The sequence below is a fragment of the Lissotriton helveticus genome, chromosome 11 (genome assembly GCF_964261635.1).
Source record: "Lissotriton helveticus chromosome 11, aLisHel1.1, whole genome shotgun sequence".
Classification (NCBI taxonomy): domain Eukaryota; kingdom Metazoa; phylum Chordata; class Amphibia; order Caudata; family Salamandridae; genus Lissotriton; species Lissotriton helveticus.
In genome coordinates this window covers 60,275,031-60,291,311 of record NC_136072.1, presented here as the reverse complement: position 1 = coordinate 60,291,311, position 16,281 = coordinate 60,275,031, and the positions used below count along the sequence as shown (strand labels likewise).

The 16,281-nt window shown below is 42.6% G+C and overlaps 1 protein-coding gene across 2 annotated transcripts in view; it reads right to left on the bottom strand.

Moving 5' to 3' along the window:
- The window catches only part of LOC144792903 (cytochrome P450 2J2-like), a 116,857-nt gene that overhangs the window by 51,758 nt on the left and 48,818 nt on the right, over positions 1-16,281 (bottom strand). For both annotated transcript variants that reach the window (XM_078668107.1, XM_078668106.1), the window contains 3 exons: positions 15,079-15,255; positions 13,390-13,531; positions 11,208-11,395 (listed from right to left, as the gene is read on the bottom strand). In XM_078668107.1, coding sequence (XP_078524233.1) covers positions 11,208-11,395; positions 13,390-13,531; positions 15,079-15,255 — 507 coding nt within the window. The remainder of the gene's footprint in view (positions 1-11,207; positions 11,396-13,389; positions 13,532-15,078; positions 15,256-16,281) is intronic.

The following is a 16,281-nucleotide window of genomic DNA, read 5'->3' as shown; positions in this document are numbered from 1 at the left end:
TATCCCCTATGGTCGATTAAAAGACGCAATCATAGTTGTGTCCAACGTTAGTATGTCAGTATCCAGTTCTCGTGAAAGCAACGAGTATTAGGCCTATGTTGCCACATTTTACAGTGTGTACGTTAATTCATTGAATTGTCCCCCTTTCTAGGCCTCAAAAGGGCCCGGACATCAGATTCAGCTCCTGTCTCCTGAACCCTCTCCGAGGAGCGATACAGCCCCCACCTGCATCCCTGACCCTTCACTTACTTCCTGTCTCACAGTGCCCGGCCCGGCCTGGCTCTGCCTGCCAGTCTGCCAAGAGTATGTTATGCTTCTAGTTATCAGTCCAGCCCTCCTTCTCTGCATTCCTAAGCTACTGAATCGCATCAATAGTTTCAGCCATGGTCTAGCCTTTCTGTCTCCATGTAAGAGAAATACTGTATTTATATTCATAGAATATTCCTCGCACACGCAATACATGTAGAATTATGCACGCACCAGTCTTAGTGTCAAGTAGCCTTTGCCCTGATAACTTTTGGATTCTATCAACATGTACTCCAAACACCAGATACCAGATATGATATAGGTACATGTCGTTCTGACACTGTAGACTGTAGTCTCCTCTTCTAGCGCAGAAGTCATAGCCCCCAGTTCCTCCTGGTAACACGTCATTGCCTGTTTGCGCGCACCACTAGGTTAAAGGTCCCAGCTACTCAGGTAGCCCCCTCCATGTTTCCGCCCCATTTATGACACTTCTGTTACGTTTACATCACATGTCTATGTATACGCCCTGTACACGCCTTCTTGTTACATCATTTTGCCCTTATCTTTCGCGACTGCTACGAGTTACGCCTACTGCTACGCCTATTGTATGTAATGTAATGAAATGTATTATACTATAAATATGCTGCAATGTCGATGAAGCATTGCAGCTGCCATCAGTCTAATTCCCATGCAGGCTATCCCGTTCCTGTCCCTTCCCTTATGCCTGATTAAAGCCTGTCAGACTTCGATACCTCGAATCCTGTCTCTTATTTTTTGAGCTATCTGTTTTATTCACTGTATTCAAAAATAGTACCGGTAATTATTTATTTACTACATAATGGCGCCCGAATAGGGACTTGCCCTTTCCCCACGCGCCGGCGAAGCCACGCAGGCCCCCTGACCCTCTGCAGCCGTGACGGAACTCTACTGCGCACCGGCAGATATTTCTGCTTCAAGTATCCCTCAGGCCCACGGAGGAGACGGAGGTTGCGGTCCAGCATCCAGACGAGGCGGTGAGGAACGCGGCGAGTCCCGACCAGAGCCCAAGCCGAGAGTACAAGGTCCGAGGTATCCGGAGGCCCACCTGTAACTGAAGTCCGAAGTTCGTAGTCCGACGTCGTAGCAGTCCAGTCCAGTCCGAGGCCTTCCGTTCTTGCTGCCCGGTGAGTACCGTTGCTGGGGTAGTATCTAGACAGGGTCAATTAATTTGTCTCTGGTCCAGTGGGTTTGGGTACACAGATCCAGCACGAAGTATCCACCTAGGTGGGCACGGGTCCTGACGTGTCTCTTTATGGGACCGGTATGTTTCGTACTGCTTTAAGCAGTGCATCTAGTAATTCTAGTAAGTTCCGTTCTCGAGAAATTCATGTCTCTGTTTTCAGTATACCAGGTAATATTTCTGTCCGAACTGTTATTCTAAATGTTATTTAATGTGTTTTCAATGTCGTGGTATGAGTGATTTGTTTTTCTAGTCATTACTGTGTTTATCGTGTATTGTATTGTGTTCGGATTCAAGTCTAAGCATGCCTCTGTTCTCTAAGTTACGTCAGTTAAAAACCCGAACAGGGTTACTCGAGGAAGCAGTTCCTGTCCCGCCTAGGGACAGTCCAGGACATTTTATGTATCATAAGCATGGCTTAAGTGCCATAATATATCTAGACCTATGGGTGGACTATACCAAGGAGTTAGAAGAGAAATATAGATGGCCCGTATCAGGTACATGGGATGCCGAGTGCATCATGCGAGTAGAAGAAGCATTATGGAAAAAGAAAGCCAGACAGTCCCAGAAAGATGCCATCGAGTTATGGCGCAAAGAATCTCATAAAAGAACCGAAAAAGAAATCAGAAAAACAGAATTAAGTAGGGAATCCTCAGAAAGAGCCCAAGAAAGGGAATTAATCGAAGTAGGTGAACGAGTTAAAGCAGAACAGTCAGACAGACAGAGAAATGCCCTTATTAAGGGTATGTATCCTCTTCTTGCCGAGGGCTTGCCAAAAGCAACCCCGGAAGCACCATGTAATTTTCCGCCGCCATTAGTCCCGATTAAGCTACGTCACAAACCGACCGCAGCTGATATTTTTCTCTCGTCCTATTTGGACGACACAGTCCCAGAATATGCAAATCCTATTCCGCCTGCTCCCGTAAATAATGTAATTCCTGTTCCTCCAGCCACCGGGGCCGTGGGTACAGTCCACGTTACAGCACCCGTTACAGCATCTGTTACAGCACCCCCGGCCCAGCCTACGGTACATGTGCCCGCTACATCAGTCACTCTGCCAGCACGTACAGTACCCACCGACGATTCCAGTTTAGGAGCCGCGGGGGGAAGTCCTCCTGGTACCCCGCCTCAACACAGACGTATGACGCTACATGAACTAGCGTTACAGCGTACGCCAAAAGTTCATACCTTCACAGATATCAAGCGAGCACTTACCGAATGTCGTTATGATCCAGTTCCAGGCGATGGTACCATGGTCATATATTCATTACGTTTAAGACGGGTGACCGACTATTTGGACACCCTGCCCGATATGAAGGAACATCTAGACAGAATATATCGCTTTATCCGTACAGGAGTGTATCCAGAAAGTATTCGCGAAGCCATGGTTCAGAGAAAAGTCGAGACTCAGCTCATGCTTTTAAAGTTTTTAATTAACTGTTTAATAAGAGAACAAGATTATCCGGACAAAGATCAAGAAGAAATGAAAGTCTTGACCAGGTGGAGCGACCATATAGCCGAGGGAAGACACAAGACACAAAACTGTATAGAGAGTATGTACAAGAAAATTCGTAGGGAAATAATAAAGTTACACGAGAAACGAGAAGCAACACAAGTAACCGAGAAAGAAGACGACTCTCCTACTGAAGAGGTAGACGACGAGAATCCCTCCAGAATAGCGTATGTAGGTAGAACTAGACTTCCCGACCGACATTCACACCTAGATCACAAGAAAGTTTTCCCTCCTCCCGTACCAGAACAGGGTTCTCTTGAACAAGTATTCCAAGCTACCGATCACATTCTGAAATCACGGATAGGTTATAGCAAGCTTAGTACAATGCATGAACAAGAACTAGCCCGATCAGCAGTTTGATGGACTACTGATTCTACCACTTTTCCAGATGAAATAGTGGCACAAATGTTTCTGAAACTGCCCCCAGCCGAGCAGCGACTGGTGGGTATGTATATGATCCAGCACCTCATTACACTGTATGAGGGACAGCATTCTGATCCAGGTCCGCTACATGATGTCTTGAACGAGTTACTCCAGTACAGATGGAGAGGTCTAGGTACCGATTTAATTAGTGTCAATCTAGAACAGCGCCACAAATATCGAACGTTTCTGAATCCACATTTTGTTCACGTCTCACCCCCAGAAAGTAAATCATTTTACATAGATAGACAGAATCCGTTACGAGAAGTACACCCAGTTAGAGGAACGGGTGGTGATCTAGAACGAGTATTCGTTTACACCCCCATCACAAAAATGGAACTCTTAGAGATGAAGAAGTTAATTCCCTGTCACGATAAAGATCCAGCGGGGTTCCACCATGAATTAAAAGACATGCTCCGTATGGGAGAATACACGTATCCGGATATCATTAAAATGTTAAAGGTCCTGTTGCCTGCGGGCATATATGAAAAACTCAAGGAAAAAGAATGGGAGGTGGGAGAGAAAAAGATAGATTGGACAGCTCTAGAAGCTGAAGATAATTTACGAGTACCAGGTACCGGTCTTGGGGAGAAAGCTAAAGATTTGCCCGAGTTATTGATACAAGTTTTGCCAAGATTACTAGCCACGAAAAAGGAAGAATGGGATGCCATTTCAGCTTGTAAACAGAAACAAGATGAAGACACTAGTGATTTTTATTCTAGATATGAAAAATGTTTTATTATTAACAGTGGTCTGAAAACAAGTAGTGAATCATACCCTCATCTTTTTGTTACCAAACTAGTCGAGAATTCAAGTCCACAAGTTAAAAATCGAGTATTGAAAGTCGAAAGTACCTGGCAAGCTAATACTCCGTCATAAATGTTACAAATGCTCCAGTATCACCAGAACAGAATCAGGGAAGAGCAAGAACACGAAAGGAGACGTATGAAAGACACGAAAATGAAAGTATTAGTTGCACAATCTGTCCCACAAGACAGTCAGAAGAGGGGTCCGAATCAAGCCAGTCATCCTGCAGCTCCCGTTAAAGGGACCTGCAATTACTGTAAACAGCCAGGTCATTTTATAAACGAGTGTGCAGTTCTGAAACACAATATAGCTACTGGTAAAACTAAAGAAAGACCACGTCCGCCCAGACAAGATCAAGTCTCACAGACTTCTCAGCCACCACAGAATGCACAACAGTCAGTTACAGTACCGCAGCCTATCGCTGCGACACAGCATGTTACACAACAGATGTACCAGTACGCACAGTCAGAGTATCCAGATTATCAGCCGTATTCATGAAACAGCCTAGAGAGGGAGGTAGGCTTGCCTCTCATCGAGATACCTGTAGATCAAGAGGGTCCCTATGTACACAGTCAAGTATTAGGGAAAGACAGAAAGTTTCTGATTGATACAGGGGCAAGTAGGACTACCATCAGTCATGACGAGGTTCCAGGGGCTCCGCTCTCAGGCTCTAGAAATGTTTCCCTTGGATTTTCAGGAAAGCCGATTGTTAATGAAATATCGAAACCAGTTACTCTAGAAGTCGGTCCATTGTCCCGAACTACTGATTTGTTACTCACGAAATCTTGTCCAGAAAATTTGTTAGGCATTAAGACATTAAAAGAATTAGGAGCAATAATTTGTTGTTCCCCAGAGGGGGTTCGCCTGTTTTTGAGAGACTTCAAAAGTCATTATGTACTACGTGATTTTGATCCAAGATTATTGAATGTACCACAGCATTTATGGGCGCAAGGTCCAACTGATGTAGGATGTATGCATATCACACCCCATCGTGTGACTCTGAAGCCAGGTGTAGTTTTACCACGAATCCGACAGTACAAATTGCCACCTGAGGCTGTAGCAGCCTTATCCAAAATTATTGACGAGCTTATTGCCCAAGGAGTGGTTGTAGAAACTGACTCCAATGTATGTAATTCTCCTATCATTCCAGTCCTGAAACGTACTGATCCAAATGCACCTCCAGTATATCGATTAGTGATTGATCTTCGAGAACTTAATAAATGTATCATACCTCAGTACCCAGTAGTCCCAGATATTTCATCCCTATTGACAGCCATTGATTCTGAAGCTACGTTCTTCACAGTTATCGATCTCAAGAACGCATTTTTCAGTGTCCCCATTCATCCAGACAGCCAGTTCCTTTTCGGTTTCTGTTTAAATGGAAGAAGCTATAAATTCACACGAGCTCCTCAAGGTTTCACAGAAAGCCCTAGCATTTATAGTCAAGCACTTAAGAGACAACTAGACAATATTCACATGCCAACTGACACTGCCCTGCTCCAGTATGTCGATGATCTACTGATCACAGCCCGTTCTGAACGTGACTGCGAGAGTGCGTCACTTACAGTTCTGTATTTTCTGGCCGAGATGGGGCACAAGGTGTCCCCTTCCAAATTACAATTCTGTGTCCAGCAAGTGGTATACTTGGGACACTTACTGTCCAAGTGGGGTAGGCAGTTGACACCTGACCGTATCCAGTTAATAGCACGTCTTCCACAGCCCAAGACACAGAAGGAGGTACGAGCTTTTATCGGCCTTACTTCTTATTGCAGACAATGGATTCCTCAGTATGCATTTCTAGCCAAGCCACTGATACAGTTAACGACACAGGAGGCAGCCGTATCGACTGTCCTCCCTTGGACCCAGGAACATACACTTGTTTTTAATGAGTTAAAGAAAGCCTTATGCCAAGCACCAGTTCTAGCAATACCAAACTACAGTAGGCCTTTTACACTTTTTGTTACAGAACGTGATGGTACTGCATTATCTGTTCTCACACAAGATCAAGCAGGACAATACAAGCCCTGTGCTTATTTTTCGAGCACATTAGATCCGGTGGCCCAGGCTCTGCCTGCGTGCCTCAAGTCAGTTGCAGCCACAGCTCTAGCTATCAGACAAAGTTATTCCATAGTGTTAGGACACTCCCTGACAGTACAAGTTCCACACTCCGTGGAAGTTCTCTTAAACCGAACACAGACTCAACACACGACAATTGCACGTTTAACAGGTTATGAACTGACACTGTTTCAGCCACACATAGAAATCAGACGCTGCAATATTTTAAATCCTGCTACACTGTTACCGTCAGTTACCTCAAATCCTGCCACACATGACTGTGTGGAACTTGTTAACACTATGACAAAGCCAAGACAAGATTTGACAGATATTGCATTACCTGATCCCGACCTGACACTTTATGTGGATGGTTCATGTATGAGAACAAGTACAGGAGAACTAGTAGCCGCGTATGCAGTGACTACTGAAACCGAAGTTATAGAAACACATCGTATTGATACCCTGTCTGCTCAAGCAGCAGAGCTTGTCGCTCTGACCCAAGCCTGCATACGTGCCAAGGACCTGAAAGTAAACATATACACAGATTCACGTTATGCATTCGGAGTCGTACACGACTTTGGAGTGCTCTGGCAAGAAAGAGGTTTTATGACTTCTCATGGAACCAAGATCCAGCATGGTCTCCTCATTCAAGCTCTGCTAGATGCAATACATTTACCGACAGCTATCGCTATCATGAAGTGCAAGGCACATACAAAAGTCACTGACATCATTTCCCAAGGTAACGATCTAGCAGATCGAACAGCCAAGCTTACAGCTCAGACTCCAGACATTCCAGTTAACACGACACAGACACTCACTCCAGATCAGACTACTTGTATGACAGTTAAGGACCCTACACAAGATGTAATAGACATACAGTTACATGCTACTCCCGAAGAAATCAAGAAATGGTCCGAACAAGGAGGGATCCAGACAGATCAAGGATGGTTGACGAAGGGAAAAGCCACATGGTTTCTCCCCGACTCTATGGTTCAAGTCATTATTAATACCGCACATAGTCCAGCACATCTAGGAGAAAAAGCTATGTTAGACAGTATTCAGAACCTTTGGTTCAACAAGCATTTACGAGCTGCAGCCAAGCAGAAAGTCCGTACCTGTATGATATGTTGTCAGTTCAATCCAGGTAAAAGTGTCCCGGTGGAACAAGGGGGATTCCAACCCCCTGACCACCCTTTTGAAGTCCTCCAGATGGATTATATCCAGATGGAGCGATGTCGAGGTTTCAAGTATGTCCTCGTAGTTGTATGCGCTTTGTTCAGGTGGACAGAAGCATATCCAGTTCCAGACTACACAGCCGCGACCACTGCCAGGCAGTTGGTTCGTGAGTTTTTTCCCCGCTATGGATTACCTAGGGTCGTGTATTCAGATAACGGCCAGCCATTCTCATCCGAGCTCATGAAACATGTTTCCCTTCTGTTAGGGTACCAGTGGAAGTTCCATTGTGTGCGCCATCCTGAAGCAGCCGGTCTCGTAGAGAGACATAACCAGACTTTGAAAATCCGCATTGCTAAAGTGTGTACAGAAAAAGGTGTAGATTGGTTAGTAGCCCTGCCCGTAGCTCTGTTTTACATGAGAATGGTTGCACATTCTAGATCAGGTCTGTCCCGTATGAGGTCGTATTCGGCCGCCCTCCAAACATGTGGGGTACACCTAGACCCCGTAGCATTACAGACGTTTCCAGTAATATGCTGACAGATTACCTAGCTTCCTTGATGTCTGTCCTACACTCTTGTCGTTCACAGGTTGCCGCTGCATTTCCAGACAACACTGAGGTGAAACCGCATGAAGTCGTTCCGGGAGAATATGTCCTGGTGCGAAATTTTGATCGTTCAAGTCCGTTGGAGCCCCGGTGGAAGGAGCCCCAGCTGGTTTTATTGACAACAAGGACTGCAGTCAAGCTTGAAGGCCGCAAGCGCTGGGTCCATACCAGTCATATCAAAAAGTTCCATGGATTACGACAAAAGACATTTATTAAGGACTGCCCTATTCCTAAAGACTGCCTAAAAACAGACTCTGAGTTCAAACTTCCACTATTAGAGGAAACTCCGCAGCAGGAGTATAAAGCCAAGTTGAGGTCTAGTAAGATAAGTCAGCCAGTTTAATTGTCTAAGTCCCTCTCGGGTGAAACGGTTAGACAGGTTCCTGACATGTATGAGATAGACCCACACAGTGAGAGAGTTAGTCAAAACTCTAAAAGATGTATTATCGTTCTATTCTTTTTGTTATTTTTGAGTCTTATGGTTACATGCATAAGTTATGCTTTACATTTATGTTTTCCGATTTCACATGTACATATGTTTTCTAATGCTACAGTAGAGCACACATTTAGTGATCTGCCTCCTCACGAGCTATCCTATCGTCTTGCTATGCGTAACAACACATTCATCCGAATGTTGCACTATTCACACCAGACCAGCAATGCCACTAATTGTTGGGTGTGTGGCCGACTCCCCCCTTTCCAGACACCGAAGGGAGTTCTGCCACTCTTTCCCTATCCGTTTTCACATAATGGTTCATGTGGAGCATGGTCCACGTTAACGTCATCCTCCACTGATATGTCCCTTCTGAATCGAACATGTTTCCCAGACAAGCAAGGTCTTTCCCATAGAACAGGGTTAGATCTAGAAAATGAAGTATATGATTTAGGTAATTATTCTTCGAATTTCATGGTCCTGAATGTTCAGTCCGATACTACTCCAGATTTGCCTGCTATTTCAGTACTACCAGTCAAAGGCGAATTATGTGTCAGAAAGAATGGTTCCGCACATGTAGGACATAGTGATTGTACTACTACTGTCGAGTATAGTGACAGTGGGAAATCTATTTTCAAAGCCTCACGTCATTCTTATTTTGTTTGTGGTCAGACCGCATATGTTCGTCTGCCCCTCGATTGGGATGGAACATGTTACATTGCCTTCCTACTGCCACCAGTTTTTCTAGCCCCATCTGATTATCACAGAAACACACATCTAGTACACGTTAGACATAGAAGGGAGACCGAGTCCCCAATTGTCGATCAAACTGAAACTGCTCTAGAACAATATCAAGACTTCAATAAAGGTTTCTTCTTCTTTATAGGACCTGTCCAGAATAGTAAGTTAATCCGTAGGTTAACCAGAACCCTTGAAGCAGTAGTGAATGAGACTACTTCCGCTCTAGGTAACTTAACCGAAGAGCAATCTGCTATGCGTTTTGTCGTGCTCCAAAATCGTCTCGTTCTTGACGTCATACTGGCCGATAGAGGAGGAGCTTGTAGAGTCATCGGATCTAGTTGCTGCATTTTCATTCCTAATAACGCGCCGTCTGTTTATTCAGCTATAACCAGACTTCATAAAATTGCCCATCAGTTACACCAGAATCCAGGCACCTGGACATGGTCCGGTTGGCTCTGGAGTATCATATCTGCCTGGGGATGGAAAGTATTGTCATTCCTAGGTATTGCAGTAATGATCATATTCAGTTGCTGCCTCTGTTTACAATGTGGCCCTGCGATTTGCGGCATGTGTGCTACCTCTTGTATTCCTAGTCTTAAAACCCGTTCCAAGACAATTCGAGACGAGCAAATGATGCTATATGAACAGATAGATGGTATCATGAATATTGATGTTTCCTGATGGAAACGTAGGGCACAAGGAGGGAATGTGGAAAAGTAAATTTTGCCATGTTATATGTGCCTACGTGTTCCCCATATTATGCTATATGTGCATGATCGATATGCATGTATCCCCTATGGTCGATTAAAAGACGCAATCATAGTTGTGTCCAACGTTAGTATGTCAGTATCCAGTTCTCGTGAAAGCAACGAGTATTAGGCCTATGTTGCCACATTTTACAGTGTGTACGTTAATTCATTGAATTGTCCCCGTTTCTAGGCCTCAAAAGGGCCCGGACATCAGATTCAGCTCCTGTCTCCTGAACCCTCTCCGAGGAGCGATACAGCCCCCACCTGCATCCCTGACCCTTCACTTACTTCCTGCCTCACAGTGCCCGGCCCGGCCTGGCTCTGCCTGCCAGTCTGCCAAGAGTATGTTATGCTTCTAGTTATCAGTCCAGCCCTCCTTCTCTGCATTCCTAAGCTACTGAATCGCATCAATAGTTTCAGCCATGGTCTAGCCTTTCTGTCTCCATGTAAGAGAAATACTGTATTTATATTCATAGAATATTCCTCGCACACGCAATACATGTAGAATTATGCACGCACCAGTCTTAGTGTCAAGTAGCCTTTGCCCTGATAACTTTTGGATTCTATCAACATGTACTCCAAACACCAGATACCAGATATGATATAGGTACATGTCGTTCTGACACTGTAGACTGTAGTCTCCTCTTCTAGCGCAGAAGTCATAGCCCCCAGTTCCTCCTGGTAACACGTCATTGCCCGTTTGCGCGCACCACTAGGTTAAAGGTCCCAGCTACTCAGGTAGCCCCCTCCATGTTTCCGCCCCATTTATGACACTTCTGTTACGTTTACATCACATGTCTATGTATACGCCCTGTACACGCCTTCTTGTTACATCATTTTGCCCTTATCTTTCGCGACTGCTACGAGTTACGCCTACTGCTACGCCTATTGTATGTAATGTAATGAAATGTATTATACTATAAATATGCTGCAATGTCGATGAAGCATTGCAGCTGCCATCAGTCTAATTCCCATGCAGGCTATCCCGTTCCTGTCCCTTCCCTTATGCCTGATTAAAGCCTGTCAGACTTCGATACCTCGAATCCTGTCTCTTATTTATTGAGCTATCTGTTTTATTCACTGTATTCAAAAATAGTACCGGTAATTAATTATTTATTTACCACAAGTTGGTAAACTTTGTATTCTGTGTTAGGTTACCTCACAATGTTATAATCCCTGTAATTGTCAGATCATAAACACAACTCTACTTCAAATGTTATCTCTCAATGCTGATGCATACATACCTTCTCAATGTTGAACCCTTGCAATGACATGTCCTTCACAGTCTGCCTAAGCATGCCAATGGGTGCAATGCTGCTTATACGTAGTATCTCATGGATTACGGCGTTAGTGTAAGGAACCCTCTTTCGCTCCTCATACTGGATGACCTGAGATTCACCAAAGACAGCAGACAACTCCTTCTGAACTTTCCCTTTAAAGAAATATTTACAGAGGTCAGAGAAATACTCCTATTCGAACTCACAAGTGTCAGTACAGTTGTTGCCTAATAAATCTCAATTCAAGTCCACCCAAACCCTCAGTCATAATAACTCTGTTAAATTCAACTCAAGTCAAAGCCTCTTAAACCATCCCAGCCTTAAGAAATTAAATATTATCCTCAATACAAATACCAGTGTTTTGATATTTCTGGCAATCAGTTTAGTAATGTTATTGTTTATGTTTGTCACTTTCATTTTTAATTAAAGTTTAGCAATTGATAGGGCTTAAATATGAAAATGTAAATGATTTATAAATCCAGTAATATCAGTCATGTTCATTAACTTTGGTTCCGATGGCCCCTTCCCCAGTGTAAAAGCACATGAGTCTATGTCTTCCTCTATGAAACAAAATCATGAGGTACTTCCAATGCAGAATTGACTGTCAAATGTGAAGTATGCTATGTGTAGCCCTTCCATTGATGAAGCTGCACAGTGCATGGCTATACCCAGATATAAGAAGCAATACATGTATATGTAAGTGTGAGTTGACTATATTGTTGTGGCTAAGGAAACATACGTGTGTCTCTTCATGTACAATTTGTGTCTGGCAATTGGAATCATTGTCCGGGCATTTGTAGTTTTTTCTCAGCATATTTATGGATGTGCCTGTACATCTGATGGTTTTGGTTGCATGTCTGATAGTCTTGTTGAAGTGACTGTAATTGGACAATTGCAGCTCTGCATGTGCTTATGAGGGTTGTTCCTTGGCATACAGTGGTTTAGCGAGAACATTTGATGGTTGCTGTATCAGGGCAATTTGAAACTGTGCTCGGGCACGTTAACCATAACTGAATGTATGGTGCTTTAAGTTTGGACAGGTGTCTGAGCCGAGCACAAGATTCTGCCCCTGAGCATATAACCGCTATTGTTGGGAATATACAAGTTGTGTGTAACAAATGATTGTTGTGCCTAGGCGTTTGTGGATGGATATTTCAGACTGCATATTGTCATTTGAGGCTGTGTATAGTAATATTACAGTTTTGCCATATTATGGTTGTGCCTTGCCAGCTCAGGCTGTTCCTACGCATGTTATGCTCTGCCCTGGCAGAAGACTATTGTATCTGGCATTAGATGGTTATGCTGGAGCATTTACTGGCTTGATCTGGACACACAATCATTTTTTCTGTGTATGTGAGGTGCACCTGCATATTTGGGACTGTGTCTAGGCATAAAATAGAGGTGCCTTGGCACTTAAGGATGTATTACAAAATAGAAGGTTGTAATAGGGAACTTGTGGGAGTTTGTGACTCTTCTTGAGCATTAAACCATATTTGGATACCTGAGGTTGTGCCTGAGAATATGAAGCCTTTACCTGTGTATGTTGTTGTAGTGCTTCTGCCCTATGGTGACTCTGCCCTTTGGCTTATAATGGTTTGGCCCAGGTTTATATATTGCTAGCTACTGAAACATCAATTTAACAGCATTAAAAAAAAAAAGTTTTCGTGTAACTGGCCCTATTTGTAATTCATTACTAATGTTTTCATAACTTCCCCCGTGTCACAGGATACTTCGCATCTAATCCTGCTGTGTCAACATTATCAGAGGTAATGTGCTATCAAATGCTGTAAACAGAGACTGTGCCAAGGTTGGTTGATATTACTTCTACTACCTCTGGCATTTGGGGAATTGACATAATTGATTGTTTCCCTAAAAATGCCCACAGTAATCTATCAACAAGACTATCTATGAAAGGTGCTTGCTTAGAGCTCCCGTGACTCTTGTGGAACACAGTCTGACCTAGCTCTTGTGTCAGAACAGTCAATGAAACAGTCATCTTCTTTTGGACCTTCATGCCCCTCTAAATAACATTCTTTATTTAGGTTTGCTAATCTACATAATATGTCCACATTTTATCTTCTAAATTCATACTGCACAACGTATAACAAAATACTTCTGTTGTACTCATTGTATTCATCCTAAATCCTACCTTGGATTTCTGGGTGATTCACCAGGTAGAGCAGTGCCCAGAGTAAAGCGGTGGTGGTGGTCTCCATCCCAGCTCCAAACAAATCAGACACAAGGCGGATCATGTTCTCCTCATCAAACGTAGAGGTGATATCTTGAGAGTCCTAGATTGTAAAAAATGCATTCACATTCAGCAGATAGGAAATATTAAATGAGCATAATGTTTTTTGAACATAAATAAGCCATGGCGACTCATGAATGACATAAAATTGTTTTGTCTTCTTCAAGAAAAGGCATTTGTGGAAATTAAAGTATCAAATTGTAGAACCAAATTGTTTAGAAAAGGACCAGAACCTTCTAATAACAATTATTTAAATGAAAACTTTATTTGAAAACAGGGATTGATAACATTAGATAATGAAGATTGGGGTAAGGTTATAGTCTATTAGTTTTAGATGAGTAGGTAATGAATGTGAACTACCCTTGTCTCGAGAGCGAAGAAAAGGTAGAAAAGTAGGGGCCTGATTCACAAAGGTAAACTTAGAACAAAAGTCTAAGTTTAGACCTGAAGTCAAAGTTTGGAACTTAAGTCTAACTTTACTACTAGTAAAGTTATACTTTTTGTCTAAGTTTGGATCAAAAGTCTAACTTAGACCAAAAGTCTAAGTAGTAGTAAAATTAGACTATAGGTCTAAACTTAGGCTTCAGGCCTAAACTTAGACTTTTGGTCTAAGTTTACCTTGGTGAATCAGGCTCTAGGTTTTTAGTAATGGCATGCGTGGAATCAGTGACTCCAGTTTGAGGAGGATGGTTAGAGGAATATCTGCATCATTAAATAAGAAACTCAAATTGTTAGGGAAGAAGGAAAGGAGTAAAGAATAATGGAATCAATCAAGGGGACAATGGGTTAGATGTATTGATTTGTGTTTGCTCTATAATGTGCAAATTTATTGCACTTCAACCACTTGGAAAATCTACAACAATGTCTTTGATATAATTCTGTAGGTATCAATGGTTTGTTGAGACTGTGTTTGTAGATCTGTGCTCAAAGATCTGTGCCAAGGATTTGACATTGCTACCGTACTGAGGCTTGTGGCCAGATTTCAAATTAAGGACTGAGGTAATGCAAGAGTTGTGAACCCAGAGCTCTACATCATTTTCCATAATATATTATACATTGAAATTAGCTCCTTCATTCTGAGATCGTGGATGATAAAGACCATTGCACAATACCCTCTTTCTTGATGAGATCAGATTAAAATTGATATGGACTTTACTCCGTCTGATAATTACTGGGTGAAATAAAGTTTGCATCCCCTGTTGATTTTTGTTGGGTAAAACCTGTCGGAATATAAAAGGGGAAAAATATGCAGTACTAGAGATGCAGATCGTTTTGCAGTAACCACCAAATTTAGATTAGCTCCCTGATCAGAGGTTATGATGGGCGACACTGAGGGAGAACATTCTATTGATATTCCATGCTAATCTCCGGAGCTTCTACATTTCTTTATTAATTGCTCTGGCATTAATTATATTTCATTTAGACAAGAATGTGATAAGGCCAAGTGTTTGATAAGACCCCTCAAAGCAACAGTCCTAAAAATACCCATTGTATCATGGTTTATTTTATGGTCACTTGTGTTTACCACATGTTAGATCAATTTATTGGAGGTAGAATAGGCCAGTCAATGTGGCAGCAGTGAATACTCACTTGTGATATTTTAGTTTGGTAGAAATCTATCAAGTCCTGGGGCTCTTCAGACATTCCATTCTCTTTGTGACTTTTGATTTCCTTCTTCACAAATTCCTCTATAATGGCACTTGATTTAAAGATAGCGTTATGAGGTCCTGGAAGATGCCTCATCAGCCAGGGGAAAACATCAAAGAGCTGGAGAGAGAGGATTGGAGTTGATTAAGTAAAATCTTCTTTTTTGACAATACCTTCCACAAATCATAATCAATAGGGATAGACAGGCTACTTTCTGAATACATTTCTCCCTCTAGGATGGCTGCGTTCTACATACTTGGAGAGCTGTTACCTTATTTATATGGGTGTGCATGTGTGTCTAAAACAAACAGAAATTAGCAAGTGTATTATCAAACAAATAAAACATAAGAGAATTATGTAGTAGTATGAACTTTACAGCATCAGTGATGCAATGCAGGGATTAGGGAAAAGATACTGAGATTAAGCCCTCCCTTCTTACATCTTGGTCCCACAGTGGACCATACCTTGATTTGCCACCTCACAAATATACAAATAAATGGACATGAAATACAAACTCTGATTAAGGTGCCCTCTCTTTCTTGTAGAAGCATCCACCAGGCTAGTAATAAAGACCACAAAGTAAGAGTCTAAAACATTTTCCAAGCCTCTTTTACCTCTTGTTCAGATCTGAATGGTCTGTGTATCTGCCTGGATCCTGGTCTTGTCAGTTTAACAAAATTTCAACACACAGGATGAGCATAGGTATGTGCATGAGGGAAATTTCATGTGTGCAATATATTGAATATAGGTAAATGTAGTGCAAAGTGCCCATATTAACCTATTCTACAAAATACATTTAAAATGTATTGAGTACATCCAGAGTGTTGATCTGCATTCCTATAGATTTTGGAAGTGCACTTACTTTTTCTTCCTTATTCTGAGCATCCCCAGTCCAAAACTGTTACATAGCTTGTACTCACCGATGGTCATTCTTTCCCTTTAGAATCAGAACTTTTTCTCTATGTCACGGTCTCATTTCATGGTTCAACACCCAACTAATGCTGCCACCCCTTTCTCCCACACATTCCCAGTATCTCTCTTTTTCTGCGACCCCCATATCCATAAATACTCCCTGGCACACCCCTCCCCAAATTTTGTTTCCCAGATCTCTAACAGTGCCACATCTCCTATTTCTATTGTCTCCTA